At 36.1% G+C, this 23623-nt stretch overlaps 1 protein-coding gene across 3 annotated transcripts in view; it reads right to left on the bottom strand.

The window, feature by feature from the left end:
• The window catches only part of LOC132098002 (PHD finger protein 19-like), a 34734-nt gene that overhangs the window by 7611 nt on the left and 3500 nt on the right, over positions 1 to 23623 (bottom strand). For all 3 annotated transcript variants that reach the window (XM_059504069.1, XM_059504070.1, XM_059504071.1), the window contains exons 2-14: positions 22708 to 22913; positions 21303 to 21384; positions 21020 to 21115; positions 17165 to 17259; positions 16931 to 17079; positions 15579 to 15674; positions 14079 to 14147; positions 13423 to 13543; positions 10725 to 10792; positions 10169 to 10318; positions 9655 to 9721; positions 7475 to 7560; positions 4009 to 4104 (exon numbers count right to left, since the gene is read on the bottom strand). In XM_059504069.1, coding sequence (XP_059360052.1) covers positions 4009 to 4104; positions 7475 to 7560; positions 9655 to 9721; positions 10169 to 10318; positions 10725 to 10792; positions 13423 to 13543; positions 14079 to 14147; positions 15579 to 15674; positions 16931 to 17079; positions 17165 to 17259; positions 21020 to 21115; positions 21303 to 21384; positions 22708 to 22913 — 1381 coding nt within the window. The remainder of the gene's footprint in view (positions 1 to 4008; positions 4105 to 7474; positions 7561 to 9654; positions 9722 to 10168; positions 10319 to 10724; positions 10793 to 13422; positions 13544 to 14078; positions 14148 to 15578; positions 15675 to 16930; positions 17080 to 17164; positions 17260 to 21019; positions 21116 to 21302; positions 21385 to 22707; positions 22914 to 23623) is intronic.

Here is a 23623-nt window from a genome sequence, read left to right as displayed (position 1 = left end):
TGAGCTTATCCATCCAAGCTCATCTGCAGTTGAGTATGCTTTGGAAGCTGTGCGGACACGGCTTTGCACGAGACAGGAAGGAACGCTGAATGCGAAGTGTACCCGGGCCTTAAGTTCGACCACCCTACACACACATGACTGACCGCTCGCTCGCACCCTTCAGGAGGAGGAGGGGTCTGTGTTACTCTCTACACTGCACTCAGCCTGAGGGATTCCTACTCTTTCAGTCTTTGAGGAGACACGGTAAACAGCACATACCACAGGAACGGTATAATGGAAAATATTGTTGGTTTTGAAACAGTGACATTTTCAAATCACAGTATACCTTGAAGCCGGTAATCGGCCCATGCCTAGTACACACACATATATTATGTAAACAAAAACTTTCATTTTGGATGCGATTAATCGTTTGACAACACTTATTTTTATATATAAATTAGGGCTGTGCGATTCATCGAAATCGAAATAAAATCGCGATTTGAGTGTGTGCGATTTCTAAATCGCTTTATAGCACGATTTTCTGCGGCCCCGACCTCCCGCAGTATGTTATCTGAACCAATCAGGATGCAGCACACCTAAGTGGAGCGCGAGAACAGAGCAGACTGGGCATATGCCTAACTCCAGGTTCACACACTCTGTCTGTGATGCGTAGCCTTCTTTTTTCGAGCCCACGTTATGGGATCAGAACGTTCACACTGCACACAGTAAAAAGATGAGAAGGCAAGGCAAGGCAAGTTTATTTATATAGCACATTTCGTACACAATGGTAATTCAAAGTGCTTTACATAAAAGAAAGTAAAATAATCATGAAGAAAAATAATAACAAAAATAAAACAAGCAATTTTAAAACTTTTAAAATGATTAAAACATTTACTTAAAATGAATTTAAAAACAGTTAGAAAATGATTTTACATAAAATAAAAAAAACTGTGAAAATATAGTGCAATCAGTTTGGACATAGCACAGTGCTCATTCAATAAATGCACAGCTAAACAGATGGGTTTTGAGTATAGATTTAAATGTGACTAGTGTTTTAGCACATCTGATCTCTTCTGGAAGCTGATTCCAACTGCGGGCAGCATAGTAACTAAAGGCGGACTCTCCTTGTTTTGTGTGAACCCTTGGTATTTCTAACTGACTCGATCCTAATGATCTGAGTGGTCTGTTAGGTTTATATTAAGTGAGCATATCTGAAATATATTTCGGTCCTAGGTCATTTAGTGACTTATATACGAGTTAAAGTACTTTAAAATCAATCCTAAATGTAACTGGAAGCCAGTGTAAGGACCTGAGGACTGGTGTGATATGCTCAGATTTTCTGGTTCTAGTCAGAATCCTGGCAGCAGCGTTCTGGATGAGCTGCAGCTGTCTAATGGTCTTTTTGGGAAGGCCGGTGAGGAGCCCATTACAATAGTCCACCCTGCTGGTGATGAAGGCATGAACAAGTTTCTCCAAGTCTTGACTGGAAACAAAAGATCTAATTCTTGCAATGTTTTTTAAATGATAGTATGCTGATTTAGTTACTGCTTTGACATGACTACTGAAACTAAGGTCTGTCTCCAGAATCACACCAAGATCTGAGCCTTATACGGTCTATGATCTGAGCACGCGCATCTGGTTTTGTTAACAGAGCAAAGGAAATCTGCGTGCGAGCGGATAGATTCGCGCTCGTGCATTATTTTAATGTGCTTTCGCATTACAATAATGCGCTCTCATTGCTGCTTCTGAACCGCGTACACATAACTTACTGTATACGCACTGCAGACGGAGTACGTGTGAACCTTGGGCAATAAATATATTGAGCAAAACATATAACACCTGAGGCACCGCTACAGTGAGCTTTATGACCAATGCATGGCAAAAAAAAAATAAAAAAAACCTTCCCTGAACACGGGTTTTATTTTATTTTTTTATTATAATTTTTTGCCATATGTCTAGATTTTGTTTGACATCTTTACTTAGTGATTAGTTTGTCTTATGTATTATGTCTTTTTGATAAAGCTCTCATTAGTTTTCCTTTGGAAATATGTTTAAAATTTATACTGAATGCATTTATGACCGTAAAGCATGCCTGTGTGTGTCAAAATCGTGATTAAAATCGAAATCGCAAAATTGATCAAAAAATTGTGATAGGTTTTTTTTTGTCCATATCGCACAGCCCTAATATAAATATATTTATTTTCATAATTTTTTCCAGTTTTAATATTTCTTACTATCTCTGCTAGGTTATTCATGACTAAGTTAACCCTAAACTTGCTAGACTTCCATTTTAAGCAATTACTATAAACATGTTTCCTGTTCACTTAATACACACTGCCGGTTTGTAAAAACTGCATAACCCAAACAAATCTGTGGTAATCGATAACACACCACAGTACAGCTTGAAATTACTTGGAATATTTAAGTATCTGACCTTCAGCACTAAAGCAAACCCAGATACGTGACCACAACAGCTGACAGACTGACATCCAAATTCATAACTGACTGATGACATCCTCAGCTCTAGCATGGCTGCACTACCGTTTTCAGACTCCATCTTTAAAATAAACAGGAGCAAACAAGTGGCCATAACCATAAATAATCTATAATCTGACAGCATATTTCTCTGCAAGCTGTCAGAGGTGGTTTACACACAACGTCAGGTGGTGATGGACGCCTGTTATTCCTCTTTAACTCGTGGGCAGCAGAGTGCAGCCCCAGCAGGGGAGGTGAGAATCTACAGTGACAGTCGTGCTGCCAAATTGTCCCACTACAGCAATATTGATTACGCTGCAGTGTAGCCGTGAAGAGGACACTTGTGAAAGAGCAAGATGAAAAGCACAGAGGATACAGGCCTGGAATTCCAGCAAACCCACCACAGTCAATCCAGCGACAGAGTCAAATTGACAATTGCTGGAGCTCATGTATATTAAAAAGCAAAGCGGTTAGAGGCACCCTGGTGGCCCGGTGGTTCAGCTGCAATCACTGATGTCACCACTTCAAATGTCATGACAAATTAGCTCCCAGAATCCCTCAGGCTCGCATCAAAAAGCAAGCACAAACCCACTTAAGTTGTAGTTCAGGGTTAGATACCAGCAGGTCACCGGTTAATCCAGGGAAATTGTTTTGACTGGAAAGATGCAGTGGGTTGACTTTATTTGTCAGATGCTTGGCTTTAACTTCACTTATTTAAAACATGCTATTGCAAGGATCTCCAAGAGTACGAGTGATTGGCAACGGCCTGTGAAGAATTACATCACACCAGCGTTCTGCACTGCTGCTGAATCTACAGCCCTGTGGCTAAACAAGATCATATTTAGCTGCGGTGTGAGCAAGAATATAATTATTATTTTGTTTTTTCACTTAATACATTAATGCATTAAATTCCTTTTTAAAGAAAAAAAAACCTGGAAGAAATGCTAACACTGACCTGCAAATCTATCACAATTATAATTTTATATAATTCGAACAGTGCAACTTTTGCAAGATGGTCTTCTCATTAATGTTTTTAACATTAATATTGTACACATTCAAAGACTGCAAACAATGCAACTTTTGTTGAACAGACAACTAAATGAATCTCACTGACAGGGAACTGTTACTAGTGTGTTAGATGTATTTTTAACTTTTATGAAACGTAACTGGCTGCACAAACTGTAAGAATATGTACTGTATTTAAATAAACATTCACAAAAGCATTTTGCTGTACTATGCACATTTTAAAAAAGCATGCAAAATAGAGGGGGGAAGTCTTTTAGCACCTAGCGATTTGATTCTACTCCCAAACAATTCTCAATTTAACCCTTAAAAAAATTGGCAACACGGTGAGGGTGCAAATCTTTGTGTAAAGATTCTCTGTGCTAAAATATATCTGTTCTGACCGACCAACAGAAACTGAACGTGATAACTATAATCGAGTCAGTGCCACAGGGAGTTCACAAATATAGAATAGGATGCATCTTCCTTGAGCAAATACATAATTGTTTTTTCCTTAGTAAAGTCATCAGAACTGAAGGAAATGAACTGTACCTGAAGTCATAGGAGACGCTGGTGGTGGCGGAACCAGAAGTACTGGCTGCATCGGTGGAGTCCTGGTCCATGCTGAATGTCTGTCCTGAACTGGTGCTAAGAATGATAAAGAAAGACAAAGATTAATTAAGAAACATAACCGAAAGTGGTCAATGACTCGACTATCAAAAACACATACTGTACAGTCAACATGAAAAAAACATTTTACTTACCATTTAACTTCTTACCCACATTACTTCCATATTGTGTCATATTTTAGAGTAAAAACAGAATATCAAGTGAGGAAAAGGTGGAGCTTAATTTTACTATCAAGAACTGATTTAAACCAGCGATGTTATTGCTGACTAAAAGATGACAACTAGATGAGCCCCAGAGACAGATCCCCAGTAAAGACCTCATCTCCTAGACAGCCATCGGGACAAGACCACAGGAAACAGATGAGTCCTCTGCACAATCTGATTTTGCTGCAGCCTGGAATTGAACTGCTGGTTTCGTCTGGCCAGAGGAGAACCGGCCCCCCGTCTGAGCCTGGTTTCACCCAAGGTTTGTTTCTCCATTCTGTCACCGATTGAGTTTCAGTTCTTTGCCACTGTCGCTTCTGGCTTGCTCAGTTGGGGACACTTAATATCCAGTGATATCGTCGACTTGATTGCATAGATACTATTTAAACTGAACTAAGCTGGATGATGACATCACTGAATTCAATGATGAACTGCCTTGAGTTTGAAATTGAGTGTTTACTATTGTCTTTTTGCATTATTGATACACTATTTATATTTTTAATACTGTAAAGTTGCTTTGACACAATCCGTATTGTTAAAAGTACTATATAAATAAAGGTGACTTGACTTAAAACTAAAACTATTAAAAACTGTTTTCTTTAATTCTTTAAGCTGATAAAATGAAAAATAAAGTAGATAAATATTCAATAAATGCGTAAATTAGAATGAGAAGAGATTTTTAAATATTGCCCTGGCACGCAACTGAAATACAAAAAGTTTAAGATGAATTATTAAAATGATTAATAATTAAAGCCAAATAGAAATATATATAAAAAAAATCTAATAAAAATGACAAAAGCACAAAGAAATTATTCATAAACTAAAAACTAAATAATAAAAGAAAATACAAAAATAAAAGCTCATTCAAAATAATAATAAATACTATAATAGTATATAATTATAAAATAACACTGATTTAAACTTGACGTCAGTTTTTTGTTGTTGTTGTTTTTGTTTTGAACTTAATTGCAAATTTTCAAATAAAACCGTAATTGAGGGGAAAAAGAAAGTTGTTTCCATTTGACTTCATGTTACTAATCTTATCTTTCTCAATAAGTATTATCTCAGCCATTCTCAAGAGGCTAAAACAAAGGGCTACTGAAAAATACAAAAGAATACAGTTGATCCGACCTGCTGCTTGCTATTCAACACATTATACAGTGCTGGGATTGTGACTATAACAGAGTTTATCAGGACTAGCATTCAAAGGATGGCAGTCATTAACTACAGTTCACGGCTTTGTGATGAAACCCAACGTGCCCTTTTTATTATGGCCGAAACCAACTTCAGATCTCTCTTTTATACTCTTCAACAATCCCTCTCAGACAGCCGCTTTCGCCTCTGAAAGCATTGTCTGCCCCAATAGTGTTTCCAATTCTCTCATTATTCAGGCCTGTTTGAGAGATGATAACCTTTACAGAAAAGTATAATTAAATCGCTTCACCCGCCGTGTTGATAAAAAATATATTTTCTGCGGGGTGGGGTTGTGATTGGAGAAACAGTGAGAGACCTTTCTGATATCTCAAAGGGAAATGGATGCAAATGAGCATGATTGTTCGAAAGCCAATAAATAGATGCTTAAGCATTCACATCAAAGGTAATGAGAAAAGGTTAAGCGTGCCGTCTGTTGCCGTGAGAGAGACTGATGAAGGTAGACTGAATTTGATTGAGACCTCATTATGTACAGTGATGGAAAGCCGACAATTAATTCCTGGCAGTTTTAGCACAGGTGAGGTGACTTTATCAAAAAATGAAAGGGCAGACGTATCAAATGAGCCATCAAACCCGAAGCATGTGGATATCTGTATTATTTGCTTAATTGTTACGATGTGCCTTGGGGGTCCCAACGGATTCTGAAGTCACAGAGAGGACAAGGGTGAATAATGATCTAGTACCAAACATACATTGATTATGCAATATTATGCCTTAATTATTGCTTTTCTGCACTAAATTTAAAATGCAAAGCACTTGAAAAACATGGAGGACAAGACTGATGGAATTTCTCACTGTGGTGGTTTCGTTCACATTAGGGATGGGTGGTGATAAATGGCTTTATATAATGTTTAAAAAAAAGTTTGCACTGTAATGCCTGTTTGTGAACAATTTAGTAAATTAATTACTTAATCTGATTTGATTATCTTGTCTTTTTTTTAATCTCACAAAGATAGTGGTATCAGTGCAGTATTTCTAGACATTATGTAACACAAGAGCTCAAAACAATAAAATTACAATATATAATTATACAGCGTTTCCCATTAACTACCTAGACTCTGGCTGCCCGCCATGGTCTAATCTAGCCCCCCACTGTTTCATAATGAACCGAAAATATTTTACACTTCTCATAATAACATAACAGGTCTCTAATGTTGTGTTTTGTACTATTGCTTTTGGCAAAGCATTTGTCAAACAAACTAAAATTGAAAGCACAGTATAGCTTAGTGCTCTTATCAGATCTCAAAAGGTGGTGATTTAAATAAATATATAGTCTGTAGCACTGCATATTAGTTTGTGGTTCAGTGTTTCCGCTGCATCAGGTCACAGTGCATGGAGCGACCTCCATCTCTGCATCTGCTGTGAGTTTAACGTGCACTTAGGTATATCACAGGCACCAGATACACATTATTTTCACATTTGCATAATTTCACATTTGTATATTGACAGAACAATGTTAGTGGATAGATGATTACAGTATTTCACTAAATTCACGTTTGTAAACCTGTTTTCACAGGAACTAAAAATGAACAGAATTTAACCCAAATTAAACCTTGAGGGTTTAACGCCTAAAAATTTTAGCTAAAATAATAATACTATTTGCATTGTTAATAATATTTTGTGAATGTAATGTAAACTGAAACACTATATTACAACCGAGGTCCACCTTCCATAGTTTGACAAAACTCTTGAATAACACTTAATATATCAATATAATAAAATAATATATTTTATACTTATTATAAATATATAGTATTCACTCTACACATCTAAATAAAATTACATCTAGTCATTTAGCAGACGCTTTTATGCAAAGCTACTTACAAATTAGGAAAAAAAAAAATTAAATTATTAAATAAAAATTTAAAATAGACTCTATATTTCTATATAGATAAAATAGAAAAAAAAGAAAAAAAAAAAAATATATATATATATAAAATGTCTTAAAATAATATCAAATAAAACAAAGTCACCTCTTTAAACTCTGCAGCTCGTCCAGCGTGAAGTCGAATATGTTGGCCATGTGATGATTGCTGCTCCAGGTAGAGGTGAGGTCATTCTGCAATGACGGCACAAATAAAGCATGAAATACAATACTAGTTAAATGCATTCCAGTCTATCGTCTGATTGCCATTCGGATGATGATGAGAATCACAGCTTTGATTACGCCGATCAGAGCCGTCATGGTTGTTACAATCACTCTTATGCCGCCTTTGAAGTTGCTCATGGCATTTATTAGCCATGCTGCCTGGAGTGTCAAGGATGTGTAGTTCAAGTAAAGCATGTCTAGGGACTGGAGAACTCTCAGAAGGATTTGTCAGTTAAATGCTTCAGAGGATGAATGTAATCCTTTTTAGTAAAAAATGAAGAAAGACAGAATGAGAGGGTAGGAAAGAGCTGGGGAGTACCAAACTAAAAGTAGAGACGTAACCCAACTAGATTTTGTCAGAAGCGTGACTTTTTGTTAGTGGCTTGTAGTGCAGCTGACTTCTTCTGCTAAAGGCTAGCTTGACTGAAGTTCAGCTACTTGAAATCCTGAGTAGCTTGTAGTTTGGCTTTCAAAGTAGCTTCTCCAGCAGAGCGAGAAAAAAGGTGAGGGAGAGAGGGAGCGAAGGCGAGAAAGAGACAAAACAACACATGAGAAGTGAGGGAGAGATGCAAGGTCTGCATGGCAGCAGGCGTCAAGGAATGAAAAGAAGATCACCACGGGGTGCAGGCAGATGCTAGAGAGCGATGAAGAGAGGCAGGAGAAGATATCGAAGAGTAAACTTCACACAGGTCATATTTAAATCGGCTTAAAGTCTGTACATAAGAAACCGTGTGGAAAAACGGCTGAAGGAAACAAGTAGCAATTCACTCGGCTGCTTGAGAGCAAGCCATTGAGGGATTCTAGAAACTTCAAGAAGTGCTAGAGCACAAAATCTCAACATAGCGTCAGTAGCCCAACACTTCAACTCTTCATGAATCTGATTTCAAGAGGGCTGCACAAACTGAATTATTTAGTTTGTGTGTGGTTTAGTGATAGATCAATATATATCAGGTTTCCCAATCTGGGGTTCGTGAGTGAACTGCAAGGGGGTCGTGAGCTGATAAAAAACCTAATAATGAATTAAATCATTAAAATGTAAAATTACAACAAATAAACAATAAACAAAAATAAAAGTGTTCTTAAATTATTGAAATCTAAAATCTAAGGAGGTACTTCAAGTAAATATTTTAGATCAAATGGGACCGGATGACAAAAAAGTGTTGGAACCTCCCTGAACTAGGCCAGTTTAACATCTACACAACCATTTTAAGAAAACTAGCATCCTCTGGTAATTGTACCCAACTGGCCAAAGTGTTCGAAAGCCGCACTTCCTGTTTTTAAATATTTTTTTTATCAAATTAGACTTCATTTAATTTTAAAGGTTTTGAGCATGTCTTATTTGCTGTTATTAAATTGTAGAACATATCAAATACAATTTAAAAGGTTGGGGTTGGTACGATTTTTAATGTGTGTTTTTTTTTTTTTGGAAAGAAGTCCCTAATGCTTGTCAAGGCTCCATTTATTTGATCAAAATTGGGTAAAAACAGCAATATTGGGAATTTATTTATGAAAAATGTCATTTATTCTTATGACATGGCTGAATTTTTTAGTAGCCATTACTTTGGTGTTACTTGATCTTTCAGAATCTTTCAGATCTTTGCTGCTCAAGTAACATTTCTAATTATTATCAATGTTGAAAAACCCAAAATTATTGAAAGGGGTTATATGTGCATATAAAATCCATCTAATTTGTATTGGCGTCTCTAAATATCAATATTTACCACTGAGTAACTCATTTTAACCGACCACTGATAAATACACTCATCCGGTATTTCAAAATATTGTTAAATAGTTTGAAAGTGATATAGATCAGTGCAGCCAGCTGCATCCTTTTTTTTTTTTTTACTTAATGTAAACTGGCCTAATTTGAATCTGAAATATAAGCCTGATTATCCCTTAGCAAACTGCTAGCTGGATCTTAGGACACAGTTTCTGTGTTTATGCAACTGACCTAGAACCCTTTTTTATCAGACAGACTTACAGTAGTAACCGTAATCGAAGAACACAACTTTCAACCAGACAAGAAAGGTCATGCTGGTGTCACAGTGAAGTGGCAAAGCTTACATTAGGAATAGCATCCTCCAGCAGCCACTTGGACCTCTTCCTTTTCTTCTCTGCAGGTACAGCGCTACTGCAACAGAGGAAAACAAGAAACATTCAATCGACATAAGTGAGCATAAAAAAAACAAACTAAATAAACTGTCAATCAACGCATTGTCTCCACCCACTAAACATGACAATACAGATCTGAGAGCTGAAATTACTCAATCCTAAAAAGCATTGTGGGTGTCAAATGTTTAATTATAGGGGAGCAGACATGTGTCTTTCAGTGCATTCACTGCCAAAGTATAATTTCTCAAAAGTCTCCAAATTCCCTTTGAAGCATCAAGGAAAAATAAAGATCTCAGTTATGATCAGCTGACTGGATAAATAACAAACAAACAGCACTGTAAACCAAATAAAATATTTTATTGGGATCAGTCTCATGATAATTAATAATTGATTCCATGTGACATCAACAAAAGATATCTGTCATAAAAATAGGAGGCAGTAATAAGATGCTCAGAAATGCTCAAACCTGCTTCTGCTGGCCCCTTTCTTGCGTCCCCTGTGACCCTCACTGTTCTGGGCCTTCTCCGGAAACAACTTAGATGGGGGGTTAGGAGGGACCCTTGTCCTTAGTCGGAAAATGTATTTCCTCTTCTTGATCTCCTTGCCGCAAAGAAACCTAAAATAAATAAATAAATAAATAGAATTTTTTACTATTATTTTAATATTTTGAATAAACAAGTACAAAAAAATTATATAAAAGAAAATCGGAAAATGTTTAAATAAATACTATTAAATAAATAATATTATCAATTTTTTTATAACATTTATGTTTATTAATAATTAATTTATTTTAAAAACATTTAAAATTGATTAAATATAAACACACACACACACAAATATGCACACACACATATACACATATATGTACTAATTATTATTTTTTTTTTAATAAAGAGTTATTATTAAAAATAAAAATAATTAAAATTAAATTAATTAAATACATTTAAATAATTTAACATTTATTAATTCAAGTCCATGCATAATTTCAATGAGAGGAAACAAAAAGAAAACATTTTTCTTACTTGCTTTTATAGTTGTTGAGGGCATCAAGAATATACTGGCCCCGTTCAGACAGAGGAGTATTGGAGAGCTAAATTGTAAGAAATAGGTAAGAAAGTCTTTGCGAGAAACTGATTGTGTGATATGGTGTTTTATTATGAGACATTTCCTTTGCTGGTGCCTTGAGCTGTCATGTTTCAATGAAGACAAATGAAACCCATAGGCTTTGCTGTAGTGAAGTCTTCCATAAAGAAATGTAAGAGTAATTTAGCAGTGCTGTTTTTTCAGATTACACTTGACAAAAAAACAGGTTAGAATGACAAGAGATAATGCACAAAAAACAAAAACAAAAAAACAGACTAATTTTCACTACCCATGTCTATCAAAGGAACTGCTTTCAGTATCTAGCAATTACAGCAGTCTACAGACAAACCTCTAGTTTAGTTTTTTTTTTTTTTTGCTTTCAAGTGTCTTTGAAGGTGAATTGTGTCATTTTTACACCACTAGTTGTACAGAATGGAATGACACATTTAAGGTTGCTAGAATGTTCTGGGCGTTGCCTTGTGAACGGTGTTTTGTGGTTACTAGGACATTATTGGGGTGTTATGTGTGGTTTCCAGGACGTTTCTAGAGTGTTCTGGGTGTTGATTTGCTGTTCCTAGTGTGTTCTGATTATTGTAATGTGGTTGTTAGGGTTTTCTGGGTGCTTATTAGGACATTGTTAGAGTGGTATGGTTGGTGTTATGGTGCGTGCACACAAAAAGCTAATTAAATGTATTACGCGAGTAGATGTAGTCATACAAAGTCAATGCAAAGTGCCAGGTGACATTCGCATTTGCAGAAACTAATATTCGATATAAACGCATGACTCAATCGTGTCTTCCAAGCAAGTAAAAAAAATTCAACTCGAGCAGAAAATCTGCTTGATGTGTTGTCACGCAGGCCAATCAGCGAAGAGCTTATTGACAAGTTCTTGTGACTTGTCCAGGTGTTCTGGTTGTTGCTATGCGTTTGCTAGTGTGTTCCTGTTGTTGCTGTGTGGTTGCTAGAGTATTCTGGTTGGTTACTAGGGTGTTGTTAGGGTTTTCTAGTTGTTGCTGTGCAGTTGCTAGTGTGTTCTGTTTATTGCTATGTGGTTGATATGGTGTTCTGTCTGGTTACTATGATGTTTCTATGGTGTTTTGGTTGTTACTATGCAGTTGCTAGTGTGTTCCTTGTGTTGCTCTGTGTGCTAGGGTGTTTTAGGTGGTTACTAGGGTGTTGTTAGGATGTTATAGTTGTTGCTATGCTGTTGCTAATGTTTTACTGGTGTTGTTGTATGGTTGCTAGGGTGTTTTGTGTGATTTTTAGAGCATTACGAAGGTGTTGCCATGTGGTTGAAAGGCTGTTCTGGGTGTTTGCTAGGGCATTTCTAGTGTATTTAGGTTGTTGCTATGAGGTTGTTAGTGTGTTCTATTTGTTGATATGCAGTTGCTAGTTTGTTGCTATCATATAGTGGCTGTTTCTCAATTCCAAGAACACAAAGAACAGACTTGTGTTTTCATGGAGACCTGTCTTGCCAAGCATCCTTGGAAGAACGAACTCGGAAGGACACGTGAACACAGAACACACTCTTATGAGTATTGGGATGTGCTGCGTTCTTGCTTAACTGACCGCATAATCACAGCATAAGTAGCAGCCAATGAACCATAAATATAATATAACATCACAAACAAATGTCATAACCTATTAAAACATTTCAAACTATTATAGATAATATTTACATACCGTATAATTGTATATCGTTTTATTTTATTTTAACTATGACTATGTTAAGATTCATTTTAATATGCCAATAGAAATACTGCAGACTTTCTCCGGGTCTTATAACTTTATTAAAATTAAGTAAAACAAAACAATAAATGTTTACTTTCAAGAGCCGTCAAGCACTTGCGAGAGCGAGTTTAAAGCTTGCAGGTTTCCATACGTTTGGCCGCCCGCAGCGTCTTCTGGGATTTCTAACGGCTCGATTCTCTCAAGTGTGCACTCGATGCATCCTCGATATCAAGAACACATCTGGGCACTTCCATGAGTCTTCTGTACTTGCGTTCTTGAGAAACTGGAATTGAACTTTGACGATTAATGATGACGTATATTGAGAACACAAGGACGCAAGATCCCTAAAGAAAGCATATTGAGAAACAGCCATCATATATATGTAGACGCCTCATTAGCGACTGTTTCTATGGGCTGTAAGCCATCCGCCATTTTTGGAACGAACCTTTGAGCACGTTGACTGTGTGCGTCTAGAACAGCAAGTTATACGCTTGTATATCTTTAAATACTCATTGAAAATTATGGTGAATGACGTCAAGTTGACCGTTCCAAAATGCAAAAAGATACGTCAAGCGAAAAGACACGTCAACATATCTGAAGTGGTTAGATAGGGAATCTATACATATCTATGGTTGTTATTAGGTTCCCAGCACCTTGTTAGAGTGTTATTGTTGTTGCTATGCAGTTGCTAGTGTGTTGCCATGTTGTTGATAGGGTGTTCAGAATGGTAACTAGGATGACACTAGGGTGATCTCTCTAGGTAGTTGTTTATTGACTAAACGACCACCCAAAGCCCATCCAAAAATTACACTTTATTGTTGAAATTACACACTTTCCCTTGAACGTATTTCTAAAAAGAATGAATAATGTGAATATTAAACGACAGCAAAAGCTTGATCATATCACCTTGCCCATCTGGAAATGGTCCCAGTTGTTGCTGATGAAGGCCAGGATCTCCTCTAGTTCAAAGTATTTCTTTTTACTTTGGACTCCCAGGTTGTACAGGGCAAGATGGACTACATCCACCCTGCAAATGAAAAATAATTGGACTGAAAACAAGAAAATCTCACGTAAAATTCTAGAGACTAAAAAAGAAATGCGCTTAAAAATGCACCAAAATCTGAATGAACTGTCACATGGTGAACGTTAAACAGAGTGCCATTCCGTTCACAAGGCAAGGTCCATTTTAACACACCAGACTTTTTAAGAAGGATAAAGCTTAAATCTGAACTGAGACTGGCTTCATACCTAAATATCCAACACATCCAGCTCACTGTATTTCAAGAGTAATCCCCAGCTATCACAAGAAATCCTCTCAGCACCAAATCTTCCTTTCAAATGGCTATTTCTCATTTGGGACAAAAAGCAAGAATCAATGTCCAGACAAACTCTACTCTAAAAAAACCTGCAATGCCCCCTCTATACTTTTTGAAATAGAGAGAAAACGCTCTGGTTCGAGAGCACCGTCCAGCATCAATCACATCCGACACTCTGACTATATAATTCTGACACGGATATGGGTGCAATCACTTGCGAGGGGGAAAAGAAGAGCTGCCATTTACCATCTGAGAGCCAGCCGCTTGATGTATTCCGCTCCTTTATTGCACACCGCACAAATGAACAAGTAAAACCTATGAGAGAAAAGACATAAAATGGAGGCATTTAAATTACACACCTTGGAGAAGTACAAACGGCGCTGCAGCTGCAGAAAAATTGTGCTTGACAGTGTCATTATGATCTTTTAAAAATCCCCTAATGCATGTAATCTCGCCTGTGTGCGACACCGCATTAAGTTTGTCGCAATATTCACTAATCATTACTGCTGAGATGTTGCAAATAGAATTTCACTTTGGTTATTGCGTTCATTGATCTTTCCGAAAAGCAATGGCTTATATTTCATTATAAAACAGATAGCGCCGACCCTAAAATCTGATTGGACCATTTCGGTGTTCGAAGCAACCGAAGAGTAATTTTCAGCGACAGGCAATTTGTCTGTACACACTGAATGTGAAACGGCGGCACGACACATTCACAGCCAATCAGGGGACATCTGATTTTAACAGTTATGTGCAGTTGGATTTTAGACCAATGAGATTTAATGATCTAATTTAATTAAACCACGTGATCAGAAAAACGTGTGTAGCTGGTTCAATTAAAAATTATTTACATGAGATTGTTTTCTTTAAGAATTGTTAACTTTTATTATTTAAATAATTCAAATATTGAACATATATTCTAAATATTGAATATATTTTAAATATTGAATATAATTTAACTCTTCAGCTATGTACTGCTTTTTTTTTACTCAAGATTGTTTGCTTTAAGAATAGTTAACTTTTATAGTTTCAATAATAATTGAAATATTGAACATATTTAAAATATATAGTATATTCCAAATATTTATTATATTTTAAATATGTAATCGTTGTTTATTTAGATTATTTAAATAATAATAATTTAAATATGTAATATAATTTAACTCTTCAAGTATATATTGATTATTTTGTTTTTTTTAATAATAACTTAAATGTTTTATATATTTTAAATATATAATATAATCCAAATATTAAATATAATTTAAATATTTAATTCTTGTTTATTTTGATTATTTACATATTTAACATGATTGAAATATATAATATATTCCAAATATATATTACATGTTAAATATTTAATCATTGTTTATTTTTTACATAATAATAATAATTTCAATATTTAATATTTTGGGAATATTTAATATAATTTAACTCTTTAACGGTATATTGATATTGTTTTGTTTCATCATATTACTGTTTTTGGCATTTTATAAAACCAGTATGCCACTTAAGATTGGGCATTACAGTGATTTTAGGTGCTCTACTTTCAGGTTGTGCCTAAAAATTCCTCTCAGCCATGAGTGAATCCCTTTTTAAAGCAATAAAGCAACGTCATATGACCCCCTTAATGATATAAAGCCAATTGCTTTTCAGGGAAGTTCACTGATTAGAAATCCATACTAAAGTATGGCAGACTATTGATGCAAAGATGCAAGTTCTTTTGTTGTAGCTCTGTACAGTACATACCTATCTCCAAACATCATGGACTCCTGTAGGCACTGCGTGCACGCCTCATGAAACCACTGCTCACAGCGAAAGCACTGCAGCATTTTCAGATACCACCTGATGGGGAAAATCAGAGAATAAGAAATGAACTGTCGAATGTTTCTATCAGATACACAGCACAAAGACCTAAACAGACCAATCACATTTCAGTATGAAAAAAAACAAGCAAAACTGGTGGTGTGATGGAGTGATACTCAAACTTCTTTCTTTCCATTTGGATGGTGTGTGTAGAACAGCAGCAATAGCAAAGCCATTAGCGCAGCATTACCAAGATGTTTCGAGAAGTTTTATGTCTAGTAGGGATAATAAAAATAGCGCCAATGCTATTTTTAAAGGCCAAGCGCGGTAGTAATATTTTGTTTTTAATACTCACCAATACAACACTTGTGTTTTTAGCATGATATAAAAAAAAAAAAACGGGTGGGTGATATAAGGGTAGCATCTTTAATATTTTTATGAACTGAATGATAAAATCAAATACAGATAACTATAGCTACAAAATACATAATTTCCTTTCTTTTTCAGGAATCATATCAGCAAAGGTTAGTAAAAACTCATATAACAAATAACATTGTGTTATTTTATTATTATTTTGATACTATTATTTATAATTTTTTAGTTTTTTAGATTTTTTTTGTAATTGCACTTATTTGTATGTTTTTTTTTAAGCTTAAGGTTTTCATCTTTCATTTCTATTTTATTTCTTTCACCTTAATTTTCATTATTTGGATAAAATGGTTTGAATTAATTTAAATGTTTAGTAGTTTACAGTAAAACACTGCTCTGGTAATTGTTATTAAATGTATTGTAAGTAAAAACAATAAAATTTACAGCTTACTGTACGTTTAACTTTATGACATCTATTCAGTGTCACAGCAAAGTCAGTTTCTTTAATAATAATCCAATGATGCCTGTTCTACCGAAGCAGTGTAGAGACAAATCCATGTTTATTTTACAACAATCTCGTGACAGGGCCTGTTCTATCATTGGTTGCATACCATACAATTTGTTTTTATCAAAATGATTGCGTTGAGTGAGCAGAAAGCAAGCGAGCACACGAGGCACTGCTCCTCACTGCTTTTACTTCACTGAAACACACAAACAAACCACTTCACTACAATTAATCAAACATCCCAATGCTAGCAAACAATGTGACAGATGTTATGGCCAATACATTACAGTTTTGCTTTGCTGTGCGTACACTGAATCAGTTTTTAGTACAAAGGCCAAATGCCTTGACCTCTAACAGGAAAAGAAATCAAGTTTGAAAGAGCACAAAAAGAAAGCAAAGAGAAGAGACGATGCAGACTCACTCTCCGGGTCCTCCGCAGTAGCAGTAGCACTGCTGATGGTTCGTGCGATGCAAAGAGTCCCACTCCAGCTCCTCTGGATTATAGGGCAGAACCTGCTTCATGTTCAGCAGCGCTTTGGAGATTGACCCCTTTTTCAGAGCTCCCCCTTTCTGCCACAATAAAGAAACACACGTCAGCAACACGGCCTCCCTGATCCCCATTCATTTACATGGAACGTGTATATGAAGGACTTACTCTCACAGCTAAAGCAAAAATGCACTTCCTGCAGAACCACGGAGGAAAGTCAGGTGAGATCTCCACTGGGGGCAAGTGGCAGAGCTGGTGATAGCCTGAAGATGCAAGGCAAGCATGTGGAAGGATGGAGGACAAATATTAGCACAAAAAAAAGCAGATCGACTCAGACTCAATCAGATGTGTAAATATGAACAGCAGAGCTGAAGTCGACACTAATCCTTGGGACTTCAGAGAGCCACTTCTGCGTCCCCAGCGAGTCATTACTAGTGCAGTCTTACCAAACCCCCTTAAAGTCATCAAAGACACCCAGAATAGTTCTCTCTATTTGCTTTGTAGACGCTGTGGCATTTATAATGCAAATTGTACCACATTTTCCACTCCAGTCTTTTAAAATTCATTATCACAAGTACATGTTAATCAGTTTTATCCACAGGCAGAAGAGTTCCCCAGCCATTGCATCATTCAAGAAGTCATAGCAACTTTTATATTACTAGATTTCCACATTTACTGAAGAAATTGCGAGTGCTGCAGAGCTGTAACCACCACAGACGTTGAATAATCAGATATCCCCCACAATATTTGATAATCTTGATGCTGCTTTGCTCTACTCTGTTTGTTGTTAGACTACAATAACAGCAGGGTTGGAGAGATGATGCCATGGTCCATTGTCGATGGCTGACAGACATCACGATGTTAAGCCCCCACTCCCGCAATCTGCCGCATCCCAGTTCTGTGTTCTACAGAAACCATTAAAGGAATAAATAGCCTACAAAATGGGAGGATAAAAATCTAAAAATATATTTTTTTCGTAATTATATCATTGGGTAAGTTTAGGCGACTGTATATACATTTAGAGAATCAGGTAGACGCTAATGAAACTGCTTTCGACTGCGCGCTTTCATTTTACTTTCACATTCACTTTCGAGATTTGCCGAAAGGACTCTATACAATGTGATGTACTGATTTAAAAAAAATTGGCATTTGTATCGTAATGCATAGTTTCTAACAAATCTGCATCTGTAAAAAAAAGTTTTTATTTATATATATAATTATTAGTAGATGTGATATACTTTTATTATTTGTGACCAATATTTTATACGTAGATTGATTTCTCCTCTCTAAACTGTTTCTCAAGCTGTTCTCTCACATCACTGCCGCTATGTGAATATCACGCATCACAACACTACGGAGAACAGGGAATTAGAAGTCAGAAGTCACTGATGATAATTTATGATTCGCTGTCTGTCTGAACAAAAGAAATATGCACAAACTATCTGTACCATATTAAATTGCAAAGCATCATATTTTTGTCCAGTGCATCAAATTGCATTGAATCATACTGTGTTGAACTTGAATCTAATCAAAATCAGATCGCCCTACATAATAGGGGTGAATCGTATGGTATCGTATCGTATCGGCACCTGCTTCATGTTATATTTAATGTATCGTATCTTTGGCTATGCATTGAGATGCATATCGCATTGGCCTCACTTATGACCACCTAATGCAAACTACTCTTTTATCTCAAATTTTGTCATTAAAAAAATATATATAGCATCATTTTGGTTATTCATGTAGTGTAATTTGTAATTTAATGTGATGAAATTACAGATTTCAGCATATTAGGCACAAGGTTAAAGGGACAATTTACTGCTGACAACATGGTGTTTTAATAAAACTTGGCTGTTTATGTAACATAAATGCAATTTTTTGTAAATCCGTGCTATATGACTAGAGAAAACAGAGAAAGAGGGCTGTGGCAAAATTTTAGGAAAACGTCAGCCCCTTTAATGCACTGGGCTCAATCAGACTATTTGCAAGAGGGGATACAAGAATGTGTAACAAAATGATATGGTGGCCTTTTGCCAAAAAAGAAATATGAATATCTTGATGCAGGTAACATGGAAAAGTTCATTCTGTCATACTGTCATACTCATTCTGTGTCAAATAAAACAAATTTCAGAAACTTCCCCGGCTCAAATTTTTTCTTTTGCTAATATTTTTTCTGAAGAAAGATATACATGTTTAGTGCTGAAAACCAAAATATTAAATGTCTTGGATGAATATTTACTGAGTGATCCACTTTTTTGTAAAGGGGGGGGGGGTCAAAATGGCAAGATTCAGAGCCAAATTACAGGGGGTTAAAATGACTTCAGAAAGATGGCAGCATCATAATGTTACTTTTATACAGAGATTAGTAGGCCTGTTAGTAAAATCTGTTCACTTTAGCAATCTTTGTTGCATTACAGTATGTGCCAATGGTGACCGTTCAAAAACCCTAAAAAAAATTTCTCCAAAGTTTGCACGCCAGTAACTCAAGAAGTATTAAAGATATATTAATGACTTTTAGATTTGGGGTCTTAACAAATTTTTTTTCAGGCCCTATATCGTCTGGTTCTAGAGATAAACAGGCGAAAATTTCCATTTTGATCCCACTCTAGGGCTGCACGATGTGTCATTTAAGCATCGATATAAAGATCGATATCGCGATGTACGAATCCACGATAGTCACATCGCAGGATGTGCGATGTAGGCTGTCGTAGTTGATCCGTTATTCATTAACTGTACGGTCGGGCCAGCTGCTCCCCGGCCCTTGACGAATGTGATTCGCGGATTAATTGCACAGCTTAACCATCATAGAGTGTAAGTTTTGACAGGGCAGAGAGAGAGAGAGAGCGCGCGGGAGAGAGATAGAGAGCGCGAGAGAGAGATAGAGAAAGAGCGAGAGAGAGCGTGCGCGAGAGAGAGCTCGCACAAGAGAGAGAGACAGAGAGGGAGAGAGAGAGAGACAGAGAGAGAGAGAGAGAGCCCCGGCTGCACGCTCACTGTCTTCAAACAACACGAGCGCTGTCTTGCTCTCTCTCCCTCGCACATATTAATCAATTGACACGATGGTGTCGATGTTTAAATAATTTAAAATGAGAATGTAAGTGTGATCACCCCATTTTTGTTTGTAAGAAAAAATTTGATTAGATTTCATATCGCAATATATATCGCAGAAAAATAAAATATCGCAATGTCATTTTTTTTCCAATATCGTGCAGCCCTACCCAACTCTACAAAATAGTGGATAACTCCAGAAATATTCATCCATGACATTTAATATTTTGACTTTCATCACTAAACATGTTTATCTTCTTTTTAGAAAAAATATTAGCAAAATCAGAAGTCAGAGCCAGGGACCTCTGGTTGAGTTGACACCGAAAGTCCCTAATACACATCGTTCATTTACTTATACTACCAACATTGTAACAGTACAACGCTGGTTGAGGATCCATGAACTTACCCTTTAAGAATGAATGTGTGCTTAGTTGAATTATTTGAATGAATGTGATTATCTTGCTTTTTTGAAAATATCTCTTTTTTGCAAATAGTTCAAATGCATTACTTTACAATAAAATGAAAAAATGAAAATCGGTTAGGCCCTCCCAAAGATATGGGTATGGGTTTGGTCACCACCACAATTTTAGGCTGCCAGGATGTGACTAAACAGTTGCTCTGATGCTTTGGGTGTATCCTAGGTGGCTGACACCAACAGAAAACCATCAGCCATGCCACACAAACCCACATAAAATATAAATAATTAATATTATTATTATTATTGGTCCAGATGTACTGTAATAGATTAATTTACCACAGCAAATAACAAATAAATTATTACTTTTATTAATAATAAAAATGTCTTGGACATTTGCAAGCGTCACTACTAACTGAGTTACTGAGTCAATAGTTTCTCAAAATGAATCACTACTTTCTCCAAGCAAAACCAAGCTGTTTTACTGTGATATATCCAGGTTTGGTGAGTTACATGATGAGCAAGGATACAGGCAGCGACCATGTCTGCCTCAGACTCACCTATTCCACACTTCCCGCAGATAAGAATTTCATTACCAGGAACTAGAGACATGTCAGAACACACTGAGCATTTGGGTTCTTCCCCAGGGACACCAGCTGTGCAAGAGAGCGAGAGAATAAAGCTTCCGTTACCTCGTCACAAAGCAGTAATACCACACTGTCTCACACACACATATCTCATAGGACACACTGACATATCAAACTAAATTTCTAGTTTGCTGATGAATTATTGCTGCTACTTTTGAAATTAAAAATCCCACTCATATTCCACTCAACCTCTTACCATGCTGTATGTCTTTCCAAAGCACCCAGAACTTAGAGTTGTCTTCAAACGTCACAAAGCAACTCTGTTTTGAGGTGCTCACCTATAGGGAAATGGAATAAGGAATGCATGTATTGTGAAACGCAAACATAAAATTGTAAATAACATCAATATATATTTGCCAAATAAATTATTCATGATTATAGAGCATGCAATCAAGTCATGAACATCTCTTGTATGTTTTCTCCCGGGACCTAGTGATCCATTTTTGTCCTCGGTAGGGAAAATAGATTTTTGGCAATTTCAAATGGCACAGTTTGATATATCTGGTATATCTTAAAGTGGACATCCTGGGTTTCAAAGCACAGTATGATTTTCTTTTGTAAGAAAGACATCTCCTTATTTTAATAAGGTCCTTTGTAAGGTACATCATGTCTTTTCACTTTGAGCAGGGTAAAAATGAACAATATTTTTTCCACCTTTACACAAATTATGAAATAAATCAGAAAGAAAATATTATTTACAAAAATACTGTTAATAACAGTTCAGAGGCTATGTGCCAAATCTGATCATCTATATTCAATAAATACATTTAAAAAGTTTGATTACTCATCAAAACAGATTTGGAGAAATTTAGCTTTATGACATTTGCTCATCCACTACAGTGAATGGGTACCATCAGAATGACAGTCCAAACAGCTAATTAAAAGAAATCACAATAATCTACTCCATTGTGATTTAAACGACTCCAGTCCATCGGTAATGTTTTGTGAAGAGGAAAGCTGCATGTTTGCAAAAAACAAATCCATCATTAAGGTGTTTTAAGGCGTCAAAATCTATAATAACATTTTCTCCAGTGAAAAAGACCATTCCCTCTTGTCCTATCACATCAAAATCAACCAAAACATTTGTTAAGAACTGTTTTCCTTTGTAAACAGTGCTTGATCTGTGCATATTTCTCTCCTGATTTAGACGAAATCACTGTTTTCGTGGAGGAAGCAATATTATGGATGGAGGAATTGTATTTTAGCCAGAAGCAACAGTTTGAAGTTTAAATGTCTTAATGATGGATTTGTTTATTACAGACACCCGTTATTTGATGGACTCGAGTCATGAGGATTTCTATTTGGATTCTTGTGATGTTTTTATCAGATGTTTGGACTCTCATTCTGACAGCACCCATTCACTGCAGAGGATTCATTGGTGAGCAAATTATATAATGCTCTGAATCTGTTCGGATTAAGAAACAAATCGTTGTCTCGAATTTTTGGGTAAACTATACTTTTAATTCTCCAAGCACTATAACAACTTAATTCCAATGCTTCATGTTGCCATGTCCCAGGAGGATATACAGTGTGTGTAGTAAAACAGATGTTCTGTGCATCAGTCCAAGTGTATATAAACCTCTATAGTATCAGTAACTCACTCTCTGTATCTTGCCCAGGTAGTAAAGGCCATCAGACCAGCGACACAGCACATACTGGCCCACGGTCAAGTTGGTCTCCTGGTCGCTGCAGGTTTTCTCTCTCTTGGGAATCAAGTGTTTGGCTTCTAGAGGTTCCGACCCAACTGTCAGATATCCGTCCCGACAGGCTGATTCCAACATTCTGACAATAGACACAACTACACTTCCTGAAAGCAAAGTAGGAACAAACAAATCATACATAATATGCAGATTACACCAAATGTATCACATGTTAAATTTCCCAGTGGAATTAATTGTATTTTTTATCTCATACAAAAACACCCTTTTGGAATTTATAGGTGTTTTTCTATGTAAAAATGAATTACGGTAAATACGAAAACCTTAGGGACCAAATATCTCTATATAAAAACTCCCATATAAAAACCAAGGTTGCATATATAAATAAACACACAAAAAAAAGTCTTCCAGTTGTTTTCAAATCTAAATTAATCCAAAACATATTCGAAAAAAGCTTTTTAGGATTTATATGTGCAATTAATCTATAAGCATAAATGCAGAGCACCATCAATCTAAAGGCATGACTCATTTAGCTTAATTATTTAGGGCTTTAAAATATGACAGGCTTCAAGTGCTCAGGGAAAATGATTTGAATCAACACAAAGGTTAGTTGCAGTTTTTTCAATTTATTAATAAGTGTATCCCAAGTCTTTTTGTCTTACACAGCCTCTCCAATAATGCTCAAATACCCACCAGTAATCTGTCCTTTTAACTCTCATTATAATTACACCATTTAACAAAATAATGAATAGTTATATTATTACGTTTATTTCTTTATTTTTATTTTTTACTGAAATCTTGTAACGTTCAGGGACTGACTACAGCGAAAGACTATAGAAATACAAAGTCGGTTCACTCC

This window comes from Carassius carassius, chromosome 21, assembly GCF_963082965.1.
Source record: "Carassius carassius chromosome 21, fCarCar2.1, whole genome shotgun sequence".
Lineage (NCBI taxonomy): Eukaryota > Metazoa > Chordata > Actinopteri > Cypriniformes > Cyprinidae > Carassius > Carassius carassius.
The sequence above is the reverse complement of the archived record's forward strand: the minus strand, read 5'-3'. Positions and strand labels throughout refer to the sequence as shown.